Raw genomic sequence first — 14314 nt, 5'->3', positions numbered from 1 at the left:
TTATAAGCAGTGGACGGCTTCTTATTGGCTGGATGACGATACATTTTTAATCTGGCCACATTGGAATGAGGCACTGCAGCAGTTTGTTGATCATTTGAATGTATACACCGGAAAATAATATTTACAGTGGAGGTGGAGAAGGATGGGAAGTTGCCCTTCTTAGATGTACTGGTGGAGCGAAAATCAGATGGACGTCTCGGACATTCTGTGTACAGAAAACCAACGCATACAGATTTATATCTAAACGCACGTAGTTTTCACCACCCAACTCAGAAGAGAACTGTGCTGAATACCTTGGTACACAGAGCAAGGACTATTTCGGACAAGGATCATCTCGGCTCCGAGATTAACCATCTGACGACGGTACTCAGAAAAAAGAGAAAAAAAATGTATATTCTGATCGTGATGCCAGACCTACTCTGGCGAAGAAATCTAGGAAGGACGCTGTTCGAACATATCAAGAGGACCAACACATCGCGCGGCTACCATTCTGCGGTGCAACGACCATCAAGATCAGTAGAGTCCTGAGCCGGCAGGGAATCAGACCAGTCTTCCGGCCACCCACGAAGATTAAGGAGATGTTACGACCCGTGGAAGATAATCTTGGCCTGAGAGTACCGGGAATTTACAGCATTCCTTGCGAGTCTATAAGGACTGTTGCCGATCGCTTTGTGGAACATCAGCGTCACCTGAAATACAGGTACCTAGAAAAATCAGGTGGCTGAGCACAGTTTGTTAAATTCTATTCGATGAAACAAGAATACTTACTCAAGCTTCAAACTATTGGGATTCTGTCATCAGGGAAGCAGTTGAAATTAGACTATGTGAAAATAATTTTAACAGAGACCCCGGATATGCACTCAGCAATGCATGGAAGCGCGCAGTTGATAGAGAAAGAGCGCAGAATCAGACTTCTCACATTCCTCGCAGTTCTCCGCCTGTTGCGATGGATGGCGCTGCAAGCAACTTGGGTAAAGCGCGCAAAGAAAATCTGTGGATATAGAGGCCGCCACCTCTGTTCTCTGTAATTGTTTGATCATTTCAAGTGAGTCTTTGATACAGTCCATCGAAAAATAAATTGCCACCGTCAGCAAATTAACTTTTCCATTACAACAACACAATGTGAATGTCGTTGTATCATGTACAGTAACCTCACATGTGAATTGTATAACATAACAAAAACCTACACTGTAAATTCGTCAAATAGCATTTACAACTCTCAAAATTATTTGCAATTACATTCAGTGAACATTTAAATGTATCTTTCAAAATAAGAATAGAATTATCACTATCAATAACAGTATTATTCCTGTTACTTCATCTACGCAAAAATTGTCTCTCTCTGGCACTTTGTTTTTAGTCTGACCCTCTAGCATTTTTCCTTCCAGACATAAATATAGTTTCTATATAATAAGGGAGGTTGGACGTCGTAGTTACTCAGAATGGAGAAATTAAAAAAGAAGAACTTACTTCAAATTTTCTGGTAACACTGGCAAATGAACACAAAGTCAATCTTACAGAGAAGTAAGCGAAATAACGACGCCAATATACAACGTTATTTACAGAATTCGTTACTACAATATTTTGATTTCCACGACTGACATCATCGGCCTAGCAGTTGTCATATTGTAGCAGCCATGTATGTGTGTGTTACCGCAAATGAACCATGTGAACATGAACGTCACTCGAATGCGATTTCATGAAATACTGTTAATTTGGTGTGTCATCTCTACCGTAGCACCTGATCGTTACGCAGGGCGGATGTTGAGGGCACTTCAATTTTCGATGTTGATGCATTGGAGATTTTAGTGCGTGATACAGAAGGTATCATCAGAGTCCCTTTTACCATTCTTAGCTGCTAAGTACACATATGATTTTTTTTCCTTATGGACATCTATGGCAAAGTACCTTTTGAATTTTATAAGTTCATTGGACTCCTTGCATAATTAATATTAAAAATCGGTACTTCTGTTTTCATGTTAACGTATGACTCAATCTGCATTTGCTTCATTTAATGTTTGCTTTCTCTAAACGCTTGCAGAGCCCTCGCTGGGTCAAATCTTGACTATTATAGGCCTCAACAAAAGTTTTGCATCACTCCTTCATTTCGAAATTAATGGCACAGAAAACCAAAATTGGCTCTGAGACATGCTTATGTATTCATTTGTGTGTGTCCAGATCACATAATAAAAAATGTGTAAAGACAAAATCGTTTGCTTCCCATAGAGATTTCTTATCAGCACTCCTGAGCAACGTTAATACGCGGTGAAACGTTCCCTCGCTCGGATACAAGCTCCAGTCCATCGTAGCATACCATCGATGAGATCATCAAACCAGCCCTGGTCCAAATTGTCCCATCCTATGTACAATACACTAAGAGTTCAGAAAATTCGGATCTTTTGTGAGGTACCCCACTCCTTCCCCCTCCATCCCCAACCACCACTCAACTTGAGTATTTGCTGACTGGATTATCCCTGTTCCGCTCACAAACTCTCCTCACCGCGTCAACGTGACTGCATCGCTACAAAGCGTCACTCAATCTTGCGATGGTCAGTGGTCATAATGTTTTGGATCACCAGTATATGTTGACTGAGACAGTCATATTTAGGTCTTCACTATCCTCTAATTACGGAGAAAAGTCGAGCGTGGATTAAAACAGCATAGTCGCATTCACATGAATGATAGTTCCATTTCGTGACTGAAGATTTAGATTTAGGTTTATTATGCCTTTTCCCTAAATCGCTTAAGGGAAGTAATGGTATCGTTTCTTTGAGGAGGATACGGCTGATGTCTCTCAATTAAATCTAACGGTGAGCAGTAGACACAATATATTGGCTCATCAGTGTATGTATCAGTAAAATGAATGGAGAGAGTGATCTTTCTCATCACTTGCTGCCTTTTCCCAAAATGGTACCGTTATCCACACTCCGTCTGCACGGCCAACAGTTAACAAATCCCTATTCTTTGTGTTTACTTCTCGCTGACACATTTCGCAGCAGGCTTCCCAGCAAGTGAAGTGTGCCTCACTAGTTCACTTTCAGTTTCATTGGAAGGCAGCAGAGTGCAAACTGATAAGAAACTTCCTGAAAGATTAAAACTGTGTGCTGGACTGGTACGTGAACCATGTATCTTTGCCTCTTGTGGGCAAGTGCTCCACAAATTGAGCTATTCAAGTACGGCTCACGACCGCTCCTGACAGTTTTACTTCCGCCAGCACCTCATCTCCTTCCTTCCAAACTTCACAGAAATTCTCCTGCGAAACTTGCAATACTAGAATTTGTGGAATAAAGGATACTGCGCAGACATGGTTTAGGCACAGCCTGCAGGATGTTTCCAGGCTAAATTTTTCACTCTGCAGTGGAACATTCGCTGATATAAAACTTCCTGACAGGTTAAAACAGTGTGCCGGACTGCATTATCCTCTCTTTCACCAGTGCTGGTTCCGCAAATTTTGCAAGAGAACCAGTGTGACGTTTGGAAGGTGGGATGACGTACTGGCGGAAGTAAAGTTGTAAGAGTGGATCGTGAGTCGTGCTTGATTGGCTCAGTCAGTACAGCAAATGCCCGTGAAAGGCAAAGGCCCTGGGTTCACGTCCCAATCCAGTACACTGTTTTAGTCTGCCAGTAAGTTTCAATACTTGATGTACCTTTGGTATCTCTGATACATGACTCTTGGCAGTTCGCCCAACACACCCATCGGAAGCTGCTTCCGAAGCAGTCAGAGCGAATTCCAGCTGTTCACGAACATCAACTAACTCATCCAGCTCCTGAGAAGAGTATTCACAGTGGGACTGTGTTTTCACTGGAGCAGAGTTTAACCGCACGGTAGTATATTTTAAATTAGTCTCACTGATTTTTTTTTAATTTCAGGAAGTTTCAAGAAAGCTCCCTTTGAGACCCGAGGCTACAACATCCAAGGAACAGATCCGTGTAAATCATCATCATTAGATGCTAAAGGCAACGCTTTATTGATGCAGCCATCCTCCGCAACTCCGCGCCATCTGCAGTTTATTCCACTGATAACATTTTGTAATATGAATGTTTAGGCGTGTCTCTTGATTTTTTTTACCAGGATTTTTCATTCCAGGATGTTTTATCATGTTATTATGCCAAATTGGGTGTCCTATTAGTTTAGTTTTTCTTCTCTGTGTCATGTCAATCAATATACTTTTATAGTTAATTTCTTTTAGTATTCGTTCATTAGATTTCCTTTGTGGCTCTTCTCCAAAACCACAAATCTACTGCTTCTGACACTTTTCTTTTCTTGTCCCCCAGGGTCCATCTGTCACAACTATAATATAAAATAGTTCAAACAAATATCTTGATGAATTTCTTGCCTGTTTCGATATTAAGGCGATTGTTTATTCATAAATTACTCTTATTTCTCAATGTTTGTTTAGTGACTATAGCTCTTCTTTGAGTATCCATTAAACCTCTGTGGTCATCTTTTGTCGAACTTCCCAAGCAGGGAATCCGTTTAAGCCTACTTGTAATAGTATTTTTTCCTGTTCAATGTTTTTCACTATCTGTCTTTTCGATTCGTTGTTTTAGTATTCTTGGCGTTCGTTTCCAGTGTGTCAAAAGCGCCAGACAAATTTTTTAACACATAGTTCATGTTTTTTTCAGGATCTGCTAAGATTACTGTACCATCAGCAAATCGAATACAGTGTATTTGTTTACCATTATTTTTGATCCGCTTGGAGCTGATTCTCGTCGTTTATACTGAACTTTGTATAAGCAAATTAAATTAATAAGGACCGAGACGACAGCCTTGTCAGACACATATTCCTATCCTACGATCTTTCTCAGTATCATTGATGCCTACTTCTGTACTTTGGTTTTTGTATAGCTTAAGACTCGATCTTTTGTCTCTCCAGTGTATTCCAATTTTATGCAGTTTTTTCGATAGTATCTTCTCCGTCATAAGCCTTCTCTAGGTCAATACATCATTCTGTTCATCATAATTTCTCTTTCTAAGATCATTAATTTCAGTTTTTAGTCTTACGTTAGCAATACTGAGTAAATTTTTTGAAGCATGATCTACGAGTAATAATACCAAAGTTCTATATTTTGGACAATAACTGACGTTTCCTTTATTAGGTATAATAAATGTTTTACTTTTCATTAATTCCACTGGTAAATTTTCATCCTCATAGCAGACACACATAAATGTGTACCGTCGTTATTTCTCCTTACCTCTGGCGGTCTTTAATAACGCAGCAGGGATGTTATGTGTTACAGTCGATTTGTTGTTGTTCAAGTTGTTTGCAGCATTGTTGAGTGCAGACTTAATAACTGGTACCCCCACGAATTCATTTTCTGCATCTTACATTATGCTTGCGTAATTTCAATCATCTCTCACATTTTCTCCATGGCATACATCGTCAGCGTATCCTTCCTACATACCTGCTATTTTTCATTTAAAATAGGGCATTACCTTTTTTATTTTTAATTACGACCTACAAGCTCTACATTTAAGCTGTAGTGATCTAATTTTTCGGTGCATATTGTCTACATTTCTTTTTGCTAGATCTTCATCTGTTTTCCTACCTATTTGTTCCGCTCATTTCGTTTCCATGTGTCCCATAGTTTTTATTTTGTTTCTCATTTTTCTTAATAGGCCAAAATCTATTTTTCTCTATCTGTTTCGTTTGGTTTTCTTGCGTCATCCATGGTTTCCTTGGTTGCAATTTCTTCTTCTCTAATACATCCCGCTCTCACTGATAAATCTTCTTATTTCCTCCCAGCTTAAAGTTTCCTGGGATAGATTGTCCGTCTTAACTCTGAGTTTCTCAGATGTACCTCCATTATTCAGTCTTTCTATACGCCACACAGGCCAGTTGTATTTTGCTGCTTTTTTACTACAACTTTGGCTACAACTATTGCATGATCACTATCAATATCAAAACAATGGTATAAATGACTAGATTTCTTTTGGTTTCTGTAGCTTTCTTTGACAAGAATATAATCGATTTGTTATCTACCACTATATCCTGGTACCTTCAACACATGCTTTCCCCTGCTAGGAACGTTGAACCATGTGTTCGTTAGGACTATCTCATAATATTTACAGAATTCTAACAGCCTATGTCTCTATTATTCATGTTTTCGAATCCAAATTTTCCAACCCATTTTGAATTATTGTGGCTGCCCACATAGGCATTTAAGTCTCCCTTTATCATGACACTGTCTTTTCATTTGTTATTCCTAACTGTTCTATTTGATGAAACAAATTTTCGATTTCTTCCTGTTAATTGTCTGTTATTGGGGAGAAAACTTGTATTGTGCATAGTTCTATTGGAGAAGCCTTTACCTTTTCCATCAGTAGCTGACCTTAACATGCTAAGTACTAGTCATCGGTTTTCTCATTTTCCTTGTAGAAAAATATCTACAGCATTTGATCGTAGTTTTACTTTAACAACAAAAATAACTGTAATCGTCTGATACCACGTCTCCCATGCTGTCCCATTTAGTTTCTGGTACATCCAGCAAGTATAAATCAGCATGTTTCATGGGGTCTTTTAATTATTTCACTTTTCCTATTTTAACTAGAGTTCTAGTGTCCCATGCTCCTATTATAATATTTCTATCACTTTTAGTATGCAAGGATTTCATTAAATGGCGAGCGGAGAAGCCTTGCTGTTGTTTCTTCCTATGCCAGCTCCAGGGCTCCGATTTCCATGAACAGCGGTCTGATTTCATTCTTCCTTTCTGTCCATTTTGGCTACAGAGTCCGAGATTACCTTAAGAATCTCCTTGCCCTCTGCCTTCTCCTTCCATTGATCCATCCACGTTCGGACTCAGTTTCCCAGCCCTAAGACAAGAGACTGATTACAGAAACAGTCATTTGGTTGCTGGTTATGTTGGCTGCTTATGTTCACCACCTTACCACAATGAGGTGTAACTCTGGACTATCACTTCTTTGGAAACGGATGTAGTGGCTTTCATAATTACCTGTTTCATTCAGAGAAAAATCTGGTATAAAATTTATAGATTCATTCAGGGCAATTTTACTGAGGTTATGCTAACAGACCCGCTTACTAATGTCGAAAAGTGTCCCCATTCAACTCCTGTTTAAAGGTGAGTTCTAAACAGAACATACTGCAGCAGCTGTATTCCTAGGAACTAAGTTTATGTCGCAATCCTTAATTTTACCTTTATTAATCTTTATTCGTCTTTATTTGCCATTGGCCATATTTACACTACTGGCGATGAAAATTGCTACACCACGAAGATGACGTGCTACAGACGCGAAATTTAATCGACAGGAATAAGCTGCTGTAACATGAAAATGATAAGCTTTTCAGAGCATTCACACAAGGTTGGCGCCTGCAGCGACACCTACAATGTGCTGACATGAGGAAAGTTTCCAACCGATTTCTCATTCACAAATACCAGTTGACCGGCGTTGCCTGGTGAAACGTTGTTGTGATGCCTCGTGTAAGGAGGAGAAATACGTACCATCACGTTTCCGACTTTTATAAAGGTCGGATTGTAACCTATTGCGATTTCGGTTTATCGTATCGCGACGTTGCTGCTCGCGTTGGTCGAGATCCAATGACTGTTAGCAGAATATAGAATCGGTGGGTTCAGGAGTGTAATACGGAACGCCGTGCTGGATCCCAACAGCCTCGTATCACCAGCAGTCGAGATGACAGGCATCTTATCCTCATGGCTGTAACGGATCGTGCAGCCACGTCTCGATACCTGAGTCAACAGATGGGGACGTTTGCAAGACAACAACCATCTGCACAAACAGCTCGACGACGTTTGTAGTAGCATGAACTATCAGCTCGGAGACCAAGGCTGCGGTTACCATTGACGCTGCATCACAGACAGGAGCGCCTGCGATTGTGTACTCAACGACGAACCTGGGTGCACGAATGGCAAAACGCTATTTTTTCGGATGAATCCAGGTTCTGTTTACAGCCTCATTATGGTCGGATCCGTGTTTGGCGACATCGCTGTGAACGCACATTGGAAGCGTGTATTCGTCATCGCCATACTGGCGTATCACCCGGCGTGATGGTATGGGATGCCACTGCTTACACGTCTCGGTCACCTCCTGTTCGCATTGATGGCACTTCGAACAGTGGACGTTACTTTTCAGATGTGTTACGACCCGTGGCTCTACCCTTCATTCGATCCCTGCGAAACCCTACATTTCAGCAGGATAATGCACGACCGCATGTTGCAGGTCCTGTACGACGGGCCTTTCTGGATACAGAAAATGTTCGACTGCTGCCCTGGCCAGCACATTCGCCAGATCTCTCACCAATTGGAAACGTCTGGTCAATGGTGGCCGAGCAACTGGCTCGTCACAATCCGCCAATCACTACTCTTGTTGAACTGTGGTATCGTGTTGAAGCTGCATGGGCAGCTGTACCTGTACACGCCATCCAAGCTCTATTTGACTCAATGTCCAGTCGTATCAAGGCCGTTATTAAGGCCTGAGGTGGTTGTTCTGGGTACTGATTTCTCAGGATCTATGCACTCAAAGTGCGTGACAATGTAATCACATGTCAGTTCTAGTATAATATATTTGTCCAATAAATACCCGTTTGTCATTTGCATGTCTTCTTGGTGTAGCAATTTTAATGGCCAGTAGTGTACAATGGAATAAGCTTCGTCTCCTGTAGGTAATTAAAACATAATTACCAATAGTAATTACAGATATTTAATAATATCATTATTTTGACTTTTGAATTATGTTCACAGTCTGTACATCAGAAAATTCTATTATATTATAAAATGTGTTTTCAGCCAACCAGATGTACAGTTTCCTTTGAAACTGAGATAATCAAACGACACAGCACAAAGGAATTATCCGAATGGATGGAGATCGGTATATGAGACGTACATGTATAGGCAACCAAATGACTAACATTTCAGAAAAATTGGATGATTTATTCAAGAAAAAGAGTTTCATAAATTGAGCAAGACAATAACGCGCAGGTCCACCTCTGGCGCCCATACAAGCAGTATTTCGGCTTGGCACTAATTGATAGATTCGTTGCAGATTCTGAGCGAAAATACTGTCCCATTGGTGCGCTAGATCTTCAAAATCCCGAGCTGGTTGGATAGCCCTACCCATAATCCTCCAAACATTCTCACTTGAGGAGAGATCCAGCATCATTGCTGGCCAAGGTAGGGTCTGAGAAGCACTAAGGTAAGTCGTAGGAACTCTCGGCATGTGCAGGCAGGCATTATCTTGTTAAAATGTATGCTCAGGATGGCTTTCCATGAAGGGTAACAAAACAGTGCGTAGAATGTCGTCAATATACCACTGTTTGTGTCTGGAGGCGCCCCAGACAGCAATGGTATACTACCTTGGCTGTCGTCCACCATACGGCCCAACAACCAGCAATGATGATCTGAGATGCCACTTCTTTTCATAGCACGAAACTTACATCACAGGGTTACGTCGACGATATTCTACGCCCCGTTTTGTTACCCTTCATAGGAAGTCAACCTGGCCTTACCTTTCAGTAAGCTAATGCTCACCCATATACAGCGAGAGTTTTTACTGCTTGATATCATGCTTGCCAAACCCTACCTTGGCTAGCAAGGTCGCTGGGTCTCTCCCCAATTTAGAACAGTTGGAGCGTTATGGGCAGGCTCCTCCAACCAAATCCTGATTTTGACGATCTAGCGCGCCAATGGAACAGAATCTGCCACAATATTACGCAGGAGGACGTACAACAAATCTAAAAACCAATGCCAGGCCGAATAACTCCTTGCGTAAGGGCCAGAGGAGGACCAAAGAGTTATTGATTTGTTTAATTTGTGAAGTTCTTTCTCTTGGATAAGTCATCCAGTCTTTCTGAAACTGTAAGCATTAGTTTGTCTGTACTTGTACATCACATCTACCGATTTCCGCCCCTTCAGATAATTCCTCTGTGGTGCACCGTTTCTCTTTTCTTGTTTTTCTACTTAGATCACATAAAACAACTGATGCCTTGTTCTTATTTTCAGAAGCTGCGTTTGCCTGGCTAACAGTGCAAGGAACTGCTGAACCTGAGGACCCCTTCTCGTTGTCTTGCGAAACATTATTTTCATTATTACAGTTTACACCAGATGACGGCACCTTAGTGTTCTGAGACTCGTCATGTACGCAATAAAAGATTGTTGATTCAGCAACTGTTTTGTGGTTTCTTCGTTTTACAATGATAATTAATGTACTTAGGGTAAATGGGTTACAGGCAGGTGCAGGCACCTCAAGCACTTGGCCTACTTACCCCTTTTTGGAGGTTTCTTGGTGTAGCTGGGTCAACCCCTCTAGCATATAACCTTTAGGAGAATACGTGCTGCCAGTAACATTTCAAGTGTTATTTATACTTCTACGTGATGCTAAATTACTTGTAACATTGATAAAACGTGTGAAACTACGGGTATTTAATAAAAACCAAGATGACACCACATTGCTACGGACATCTAGCACTGCAAAAAATTGCTACACGCAAGCCGCAACACCTACAAGAATGAGACATTGTTGATAGGAGACAGCGTTGTCCCTCAGTGCTGCCAACCACTTGAAGTGAAGTTACTCTCCAGATTTTGTGGAAAATATTCATAGACAAATTACCTCCTTGACCAGGTACCCCAATTGACCTTTGGATTAAAAATAATATTGCTATTCCCAAAACATGGACTGAGAATGAGAAGGCATCCATTGACTGGATGAAAGTTTTTAACAGACATTTCCCCAGCTGTCTCTTCAAATACCATAACAATGCAGCTTGTCTAGAGCTATAGATTTTCATAAATTCAGCGTATCAGCCTTCTTTGACACAGTAGAAAAAGTTATCAAATAAAACCCAAATTTTACTGATGAATCACGTATTTTCAATCTAGATGATACTAGAACAACAATAGTGCTGTGTGTGAAACATCGGTAATGACAAATTGTATAATAAATGCTCATCGTAACAGCAAACCTTTCCTAATTATACGTCCATGAGTGAATTTCAAATAGCATATGGATTTTACCCCAGGGAAGGGTAAAGCGAGAGAATAATAGAGACACAGTTACAAATAAATTGTACTGTATTATTTACAGCAGTGCAATTTGATAAGCATCGATACATGTGTAAAGCTCAAAGCACACTGCTCTTCTCTCAAGATATTTCACATGCAGCAGCTGGTACGTTGGTCAGAGAGTCTAATCTCCTCCGCTGCCACTGATGACTTCCCTGCAAGGATCCTTCCGCTCCCTACCCCCCCCCCCCCCCCCCCCCCCCGTTTTCACTGGAGGTGCGGAGCACTGGAGAAGGAGGTAGTCAGAAACCACTGGCTCTGTGATCCCATTCACTCTTATGCTCATGACCAACCACGCCATGGCTGGCTCCAATGCAGAGTACCGCTGGACCATTTCTCGGTGAGCATGAAGAGATACTGATATTGCCTTGTTTAATACAGCTCGTATTGGCCAAGGTGGGATGGAGGTCTGTGTGGGCAGCTGTAATGTCAATTATATGCGAGGACTGGTGTCAGTGCAAAGGTGACTTGCACATGCGGAGAGTTGGTGGGAGTGGTGACATCATTACCATAGGAATGTTAGTAGGTGAAAATCCTCAGTCGAAAAACTGGGGTTAATAATGGCTGAATTTATGTCACTTGAGAGTTTGTAATTGCGAGTGAAATGTCTGATAATAAAGTTGTTGTTGACTTTGTGTTCAAAATGGCTCTGAGCACTATGCGACTTAACTACTGAGGTCATCAGTCGCCTAGAACTTAGAACTAATTAAACCTAACTAACCTAAGGGCATCACACACATCCATGCCCGAGGCAGGATTCGAACCTGCGAACGTAGCGGTCGCTCGGTTCCAGACTGTAGCGCCTAGAACCGCACGGCCACTCCAGCCGGCGACTTTGTGTTCCTTCTGCTTATCTTCAACCACAAGTAAATTATCTACCAGCTTGAACTGAATGTCATCTGACAGAAATGACTGTGTGTTGAGTTTTAGCATGAACGTGTTGTCAGTGTTCAGAGTGGGCGACACGCTGTGCCTTTCTGAAATGATATGGATGGTGATATTGGTCTGCACCACCGCTATGTCATCGATATGAGCCATATCACGCAAGACTCATGCGGTTGAAGGTTGATGACGGCCCTGGTGACATGTTTCCCAAGGAGCGGTATACTGAACATACTGGAACCCCCTTTGATGACTTTCTCTGGGCCAAAATAAGGTGGCTGCAGTGCGAGTTGGATGGTGTCATCCCATAACATAACAGCCTCCCAGTGCTTTGTGAACAAGAAATTCTGCTGGGGTGGGCTCCTTTGGTGGTGGTATTCTGAGCCATGTGATGTGTTGCTTACTCGTTTTATGAGAGAAGGGAAACTCTTGGTCTCTTGTGGTTGAACAGGTATCACAAGATCTGCAGGCAGAGTGAGCAGCTCACCATACAGAACCTCTATGAGGAATGTGTGCAGATCTTCTTTGTAAGTGGAGCATACATCTAGCAGCTCCCAAGCTAAAGATTCAGTCCAGTGGCCACTGTGACCCATGAGCGCAGCCTTCAGTGTAGAGAGCCAATGCTCCACTAATCCATGGCTTTGCAGGTAATAAGCTGTTGTGCAAAATGCAATAGGCTGTAAAGTTTAGAAGGCTCATTAAATAGTGCCAATTTGAATTTATGGCCTTGGTCAGCGGTGATAGATCGAGCAATTGATGTATTGATGTGTGACATCTTTTTATTTTTATTTTTTATTTTTTTTTTATTTTTTTATTTTTTTTGCCGTCAGTCTTCTGACTGGTTTGATGCGGCCCGCCAAGAATTTCTCTCCTGTGCTAACCTCTTCTTCTCAGGGTAGCACTTGCAACCTACGTCTTCATATATTTGCTGGATGTATTCCAATCTCTGTGTTCCTCTGCAGTTTTTGCCCTCTACAGCTCCCTGTAGTACCATAGAAGTCATTCCGTCATGTTTTAACAGATGTCGTATCATCCTATACCTTCTCCTTATCAGTGTTTTCCACATATTCCTTTCCTCTCCGATTCTGCACAGAACCTCCTCCATCCTTACATTATCAGTCCACCTAATTTTCAACATTCGTCAGTAACACCACATCTCAAATTCTTCGATTCTCTTCTGTTCCGGTTTTCCCACGGCCCATCTTTCACTAACATACAATACTGGACTCCAGACATACATTCTCATAAATTTCTTCCTCAAATTAATGCTGATATTTGATATTAGTAGACTTATCTTGGCCAGGAACGCCCCTTTTGCCATTGCTAGTCTGCTTTTGATGTCCTCCTTGCAAAAATGCAAAATGCATTTCCGTCCGTCATTGGTTATTTTACTGCCTAGGCAGCAGAATTCCTTAACATCATTTACTTCGTGACCATCAATCCTGATGTTAAGTTTCTCGCTGTTCTCATTTCTACTATTTCTCATTATCTCCGTCTTTCTTCGATTTATTCCCAATCCATACTCCGTATTCATTAGGCTGTTCATTCCTTTCAGCAGATCATATAATTCTTCTTCACTTTCACTCAGGATCGCAATGTCATCTGCGAATCGTATCATTGATATCCTTTCACCTTGAATTTTAATTCCATTCCTGAACCTTTCTTTTATTTCCATCATTGCTTCGTCGATGTACAGATTGAACAGTAGAGACGAAAAGCTACATCCTTGTCTTACACCCTTTTTAATACGAGCACTTCCTTCTTGGTCGTCCACTCTTATTATTTCCTCTTGGCTGTTGTACATATTGTATATGACCCGTCTCTTCGTATAGCTTACCCCAATTTTTCTCAGAATTTCGAACATCTTGTACAATTTTACATAGTTGAAAGCTTTTTCCAGGTCGACAAATCCTTTGAGCGCGTCTTGATTTTTCTTTAGTCTCACTTCCCTTATTAACCGCAACGTCAGAATTGCCTCTCTCGTCCCTTTACTTATCCTAAAGCGAAACTGATCGTCATCTAGCGCATCCTCAATCTTCTTTTCCATTCTTCTGTATATTATTCTTGTAAGCAACTTGGATGAATGAGCTGTTAAGCTGATTGTGCGGTAATTCTCGCACTTGTCAGCTCTTGCCGTCTTCGGAATTGTGTGGATGATGCTTTTCCGAAAGTCAGATGGTATGTCGCCAGAGTTATACATTCTACTCAGCAACGTGAATAGTCGTTTTGTTGCCACTTCCCCCAATGATTTTAGAAATTCTGATGGAATGTTATCTATCCCTACTGCTTCATTTGATCTGAAGCCCACCAAGGCTCTGTTAAATTCTGATTCTAGTGCTGGACCCCCTATCTTTTCCAAATCGACTCCTGTTTCTTCTTCTAACACATCAGACAA

General features: G+C 41.3%; 1 protein-coding gene across 1 annotated transcript in view; it reads right to left on the bottom strand.

Annotated features, from left to right (window-relative positions):
• Positions 1–12512, bottom strand: part of LOC126463558 (uncharacterized) — a 170966-nt gene extending 158454 nt beyond the window's left edge. Inside the window, exon 1 of the mRNA XM_050096171.1 lies at positions 12324–12512. Coding sequence (XP_049952128.1) covers positions 12324–12512 — 189 coding nt within the window. The remainder of the gene's footprint in view (positions 1–12323) is intronic.
• Positions 12513–14314: the final 1802 nt, after the last annotated feature.

The sequence above is a fragment of the Schistocerca serialis genome, chromosome 1 (genome assembly GCF_023864345.2).
Source record: "Schistocerca serialis cubense isolate TAMUIC-IGC-003099 chromosome 1, iqSchSeri2.2, whole genome shotgun sequence".
Lineage (NCBI taxonomy): Eukaryota > Metazoa > Arthropoda > Insecta > Orthoptera > Acrididae > Schistocerca > Schistocerca serialis.
This window is presented reverse-complemented; position numbering and strand designations above follow the sequence as displayed.